The following is a 3,963-nucleotide window of genomic DNA, read 5'->3' as shown; positions in this document are numbered from 1 at the left end:
AAAAGAAAACCACAATCACCACCATATCTACCACAATCACCACCATAAGTACCACAATCACCACCATATCTACCACGACCTTCATCATAACTACCACAATCACCACCATATCTACCACAATCACCACCATAACTACCACAATCACCACCATAACTACCACAATCACCACCATAACTACCACAATCACCACCATAACTACCACAATCACCACCATATCTACCACAATCACCACCATAACTACCACAATCACCACCATAACTACCACAATCACCACCATAACTACCACAATCACCACCATAACTACCACAATCACCATCACAACCATTACCATATCTACCATAACCACTATAACTACCACAATCACCACCATAACCAATACCATATCTACCATAACCACTATAACTACCACAATCACCACTACCGCCCCATAACTACCACGATATTCACCATAACTACGTATACCACTACCACCCCCATAACTACCATCGCCACCAGCACAACCGCCATTTTGTTACGATAGCTGATTATAGGACGTTTATCAGTTAAAATCGCCACCGCAACGACACACATTACTACCACAACATGCATCAGCACTGTCTCGTCAAGGTTTCACAGAACATGTGTTTGAAGAATTGTAAATATTGAACATAACACTGCTATATATTACACCAAGTGATATAAACAATAGAAAAATCGATTATGTTGCATGATTTATTATATAGCCAAACAACACCCTCCCTCCGCGAGGATAACTGTAATTATTTTTGTCAGACCATATATCCGTAACTGGTTTGACAATACTATAACTTTGTCATCGATATTTGTAATTTGTATATAGATTTGTAAAACACATCCGTTTACAAAATATTTAACATGCGTTAATTAAATAAATGTATATCGCATTTGTTTGTCTTGGTTGGGCTGTTATTTTGTACCCTACAGCAGCACAATATCATCACACCTATCTCCCAGACTAGATCTTTCCTAAGTGTGACTTTGTAAGGCATGGATGACAATAACGGATAAAACGTTTGAATGAAATGAAAACTGTAACCGAGAACAATCCCTGTGGACCCCTATATACTAACTCTATCAAGGGTTGGCCTTGTTTATACACAATACGCTACTCATTAATCAGTTAGTATCATTTGGGTGGACGTCCGTCAATATCTTACTGCATTTTAATCAACAAATTCAATTAACCAATACATTTCCTTTTCAAAGATTTTTTTTCTAATAAAGTAATATTTCGGAAAACGAAGGCCACCTTAAAAAGTTTTCTGAAGGTTCTCACCTCGCCGCCATTTTTCTCTGTCGTTTCAGAAACAACGTGTGAGCGGATGTCTTTGGTCACGTGTTCATTAAGAGCTATGAGTATTTACCACCTCAACAGGTAAGTTTCATGTGAAGTTACAAAATCTGAAAACTTTAACCCTTCATCAGGTTAAATATTTTATAAATGAATTTACTGTCAGAAATATTTCCATGGTATACTTCCTTCGTGTAGGAATGTGGAATACTTCCTTCGTGTAGGAATATTTCCGTGGAATACTTCGTCCATGTAAGAATATTTATGTGGAATATCTCGATAATGTACTATCGTTTAACTTAAGCTTTACAGAATTTGAGAAAAGTTCCACCATTAAAACTACACCTCCTAATCGTTTCTACAAAAACGCTACCCAACCCTAACCCTATTTTTCATCTATTTTTGTTGTTAAAACTGTAAGTTTAACATTGAATAGCCTGTGTATCTTGATAATAAGAGTATCAATGGTAAAGCTATGCCCCCCTCCCCCCCCCCCCCCCCCCCCCACACACACACACAAATACCCTAAAACACCACCCAGAAATAAACACCCCCCCCCCCCCCCCCCCCCCCAAAAAAGACAAAACAAACAAACACAAAAAAAAAAAACGCCACTTCTCTCCACAACCCTTGACTTGTCGGGGACTAGGGGAGGGGGTCTTGTCATATTACGGTGTATACCAGTTTACAGTGTTATAGCATTATACTAACCCACGTGATAAAATGTGTAAGAAAACTTGTGTATCCAGTGACGTATATAGAATGTCTCTGATTTATCTCATGTTTCACTTTTGAACTTGTTTACTTCCTTTTCCCGTCTCATATATATTTTCAATTATTTACAGAAGCACAAAGGTGCTCTTGCTGCTGCTGCTGTTACTGACTTGGTGTCTGTACTACGTTTTCAACAATCGGGTGTGTCCACGCCAAAATTTCTTCCGTCGAATACATTACATAAAAAGACCAGAATTCCTCAGTGCAGATGTGTTCAAGAATTGTGAGTACGCATGTATCTTGACAGAAGGATGGGACTATTCCTCGGCGGATATTGTTATCTGGCAAGGAACGGAAACCCCTTTATACCCTCCAAGAAAATACATCAACCAGACGTGGGTCTTCCATTCAATGGAGCCACCCCCACTTCACGCGTACACAACGAAACTATGGGATGGACTTATCAACTGGACAATTTCCTACAGACGTGATTCCGATTTCTATAGTCCGTACGGAATTTTCCGAACTGTTCCTAATAACACTATTCCATCTGCGGATGACGCCCTTTCGAACTGGTCAGAAAGGTCAGCTCTTTTATGGTTTGTCTCGAATTGTTACGTTTCAAGTAGTCGTTCTGAATATGTTGCAGAAATTGAAAAGTATTTAAACATAGACGTATATGGAAGATGTGGCAAAAACACTTGCAATGGCAATTGGACTGTATGTTCAAAATATTTACAAAATAAGTATAGATATTATCTTTCCTTTGAAAGTACACTTTGTCGAGACTATATAACAGAGAAAAGTATAAAGGTCTACGCTAACTTATTTAATGCGATTCCGATAACAAGAAGTGGGGCGAACGCGTCTCTGTATCTCCCGCCGGGTTCATATCTATCTACCGCAAATTTTTCAAGCCCGGAAGCATTGGCTAGATATCTGACTCGAATGAAGTCACCCAACTCTTTTTTTCAGTGGAGACAGTCCTATGTGGCGCAGGATACTATCGATTCTGAGCAAACTTTTTGTGAGTTGTGTCGGCGAAGTCACACTGTCAACAAATACAAACGTATATACCGAAGTGTAAACACGTGGCTTAGAGGAAATGACGGCGGTGTCCCTAACATGTGTTCGAAAATCAGTGATTTATAATAAGATATTTTGAAGGAATATTGTATATAATATATCGATTCTTGACTTAACGCTCTTCATATCTTAATTGTTTCATTGCAGTATGCAGTACAAACAATCAATTAGTATCTGAATTATCCGAATACAGTATGTACAATACGGAAATCATCAAGACAGGATGGAAATATGTGCTGCCATTTGCAAAAAAAAAAGAAAGGTGATATTTAAGTCTGGTTCATTCCCACTCAGCCAACATGTTATTTTTGTAGAGACATAAACATTACCTGAGTTTACATGGCAAAAAATGAGAATTTAAGTAAAGTTCATTACAAAATATGTAAAGTAAAAATGTGTGTATATCAACCAACAGCTGATGTACATTTAAGCATTGAACTGTTACCAAATGGTAGTATACAGTCGATATGAATACAATTTGGGTGACAGATAAATAGAATGTCGCCCGTTAGTATAGGGTCCTTGTAATTATTTTTGTATGTGGTTCCAGTCTGATCTGATCAAAGGTAGGCATTTGCCGATAACACTGTGTTATGATCGATTCTATCGTAAATATTTAGGCCGCCTTGTCGATTTATTTTCTCAGCGATAACGTTAGGCTTACGACAGGCACTTGATTTACATTGTAAACAATAACATGCCGAAAGACAACTAGGCTAGGCATATGCATATAAAACAAGTGCCTATCGGTTACGTCCCAGTTTTTTTATTGTTAGTTACAGATGATACGATGTGTCTGACTCGCATTGTTTATTATAATTAGAAGAAGGTTATATTATCTACAGCACATGGGG

At 38.1% G+C, this 3,963-nt stretch overlaps 1 protein-coding gene across 1 annotated transcript in view; it reads left to right on the top strand.

Moving 5' to 3' along the window:
- The window catches only part of LOC117316063 (glycoprotein 3-alpha-L-fucosyltransferase A-like), a 9,654-nt gene extending 6,247 nt beyond the window's left edge, over positions 1 to 3,407 (top strand). The window contains exons 2-3 of the mRNA XM_033870539.1: positions 1,324 to 1,393; positions 2,155 to 3,407. Of these exons, the coding sequence (XP_033726430.1) occupies positions 1,324 to 1,393; positions 2,155 to 3,175 (1,091 nt within the window). The 3' untranslated portion in view covers positions 3,176 to 3,407. The remainder of the gene's footprint in view (positions 1 to 1,323; positions 1,394 to 2,154) is intronic.
- The last annotated feature ends 556 nt before the right edge of the window (positions 3,408 to 3,963 follow it).

Source organism: Pecten maximus, chromosome 18 (genome assembly GCF_902652985.1).
Source record: "Pecten maximus chromosome 18, xPecMax1.1, whole genome shotgun sequence".
NCBI classification, from domain to species: domain Eukaryota; kingdom Metazoa; phylum Mollusca; class Bivalvia; order Pectinida; family Pectinidae; genus Pecten; species Pecten maximus.
Note: the sequence above shows the minus strand (reverse complement) of the source record. Positions and strands in the feature narration are given on the sequence as shown.